Source organism: Myotis brandtii, unplaced genomic scaffold (genome assembly GCF_000412655.1).
Source record: "Myotis brandtii unplaced genomic scaffold, ASM41265v1 scaffold986, whole genome shotgun sequence".
Taxonomy (NCBI): domain Eukaryota; kingdom Metazoa; phylum Chordata; class Mammalia; order Chiroptera; family Vespertilionidae; genus Myotis; species Myotis brandtii.
Window position 1 is genome coordinate 939,723 of NW_005372102.1, and position 2,185 is coordinate 941,907.

General features: G+C 65.6%; 1 protein-coding gene across 1 annotated transcript in view; it reads right to left on the reverse strand.

Annotated features, from left to right (window-relative positions):
• Positions 1-2,185, reverse strand: part of ACOX3 (acyl-CoA oxidase 3, pristanoyl) — a 27,339-nt gene that overhangs the window by 1,890 nt on the left and 23,264 nt on the right. The window contains exon 13 of the mRNA XM_014533446.1: positions 569-850. Coding sequence (XP_014388932.1) covers positions 569-850 — 282 coding nt within the window. The remainder of the gene's footprint in view (positions 1-568; positions 851-2,185) is intronic.

The following is a 2,185-nucleotide window of genomic DNA, read 5'->3' on the forward strand; positions in this document are numbered from 1 at the left end:
ACCTCCCGGGCCCTCGGTGAGCCCCGCTGGGACCTCCCAACCCCTTGGTGAGCCCCGGCTGGGACCTCCCTGACCCACCAGCCATGTCACAGCGGCCATCCTGGAGCTGTTTGGAGAGGCCGCACCCACTGCGAGGCCGCACAGATCACAGCCGCCGGACCCCGTGTCCCGGCTGTCTCACAGCACGGCTCCTGCAGCCAGCTGCCCAGGACATGGGGACCCGGGACAGTCTGCCCAATGTGAGGCCCTGGACGTGCCCACCGAGGCCTGGGGGAGGGTGATCATGGCCGAGCAGCAGTGCGACCTCACCTGAGCCCCCACCTGTGGCTCCGTAGGTCGGGACCCGGCTGTACCCCGGCCCCTCCAGGAGTCTGAGGCCCATGCAACCCAAGGGCCCCCTCAGTAACCCCAGCTCAGGCCAACGGACGGCACCAGCGGGCACTTTAAACACGAGGCCCCAGCCTCTTCCACAGCCCAGCAGGGGCACCATCCCCACAGCAGACCCAGGCAACGGCCCGAGGGCCTGGGCTGGAGGGCTGGCCCCTCCGTGGGGACCGGCAGCACAGGCGTTAGGGTGAGTGATAAACTAAGCCGTTTGGAAGACGCACACACCTGGGAGTTATTTCTCGCTTCAAAGTCACTGCTTCCGGACCTCTTCTCCTGAGTTATTTTCTGGTGACTCTCTCGGAGCAGGTAGCAGACCAGCCACTCGTATGCCGCCAGGGGGACTTGGGATGGAAACAGGAAAAAGTGACCACAGAGCGCCCAGCAGGCGGCCGGTACTCGAGTAACAGAGCGCCCAGCAGGTGGCCGGTACTCGAGTAACAGAGCGCCCAGCAGGTGTCCGGCACTCGAGTAACAGAGCGCCCAGCAGGTGTCCGGTACTCGAGTATCAGAGCGCCCAGCAGGTGTCAGGCACTCGAGTAACAGAGTGCCCAGCAGGTGTCCGGCACTCGAGTAACAGAGCGCCCAGCAGGTGTCCGGCACTCGAGTAACAGAGCATCTAGCAGGCGTGAGCACCTTGCATGTATTGATGGGTGGGTGAGGTGGGTCTAGTATACAAACAGGGAAACTGAGGCACAGGGCGGGGGCTGTCCAAGGGCCCCCCCTGGGTGGTGGCCGGGACAGGCCCAGGTGAGGGTGTTTCCTGGCTCTGCCGAGAAGCCACCCCCTTCCACACTATCCTGGCAGCCACCCTCCAGTGGCCGCCTCTCTGTGCCGGCGACACTGCGGCCGGTGTCACGTGCCTGGCGCGGATGGAATGGGGCGCGTGCCCTCAGCATCACGGGCACTGGCCTGGACATCGGGACAACTCCCCGGCACAGGGTGGGCTGCGGCTGACGTTCCACCCGGCGCTTCCTGCCGACCGGGCGCGTTCCAGAACCCGGGACCCTCAGAGCATCTGCCCACGAAACGTCACTCCCTCCACGGAGGACCTGGCGGGGAGGGGTGGCCGGCCACACGGCTCCGAGTCTTTGTAAATAGTTGAGGGTCTCCTCCTGGATTGGGGGGCCCTGCGCCCACAGAGTGTCCTTCCACGGGGACGGCCGAGGAGGCAGACACAGGGCGGTGGCCAGATGGCGATGGAGGCCGACCGGCCCAATGCGGCCACGAGCCCCGAACTCTGGGAGCCACCGAAGACAAGAGACAAGGGGGACCTGCCCCAGCCTCCAAGGGGCCCCACCCAGGCCTGGACAGGGCTTCCCATCTTCACACCGTTTGTGGGGCTTTGTCACGGCCACCCAGGACGCTGACACCACGGGTGGCCCAGGGCACACGCCGGAGCCTTCGGCTGCCCTGCAGGACGACCCTGAAAACCTCGGCGACGCTGGACACCCACGTGGACACGACGGAGCCCACGTGACAGACAGCTGTGCGGGGTCCACGGCTCTGCTGCTGCCTGAGCCGCCCCAGCCGAGGCGACGGAGCGTCACCGACTCCTCCTCCATCTCTTTACCGGCAACAAGATACAGGAGCGGTGGGAACGGCCTTTGCTGGAAACTCCACTCTTAGCTGCCAGTTTTGTAGAAGAAAGTACATCACGCTGCTTCGAGGTGTCCACGTGGAAGGAAGAGACCCCGTGAGCATGCCAGCGCGAGGGTCCTGGAATTCTTGGGGGGTGAGCTGTCATCACAGCCAGCTCCTCGGGGGGCCGGGCAGGCTCGGGGCCTTCCGTGGTCACGGA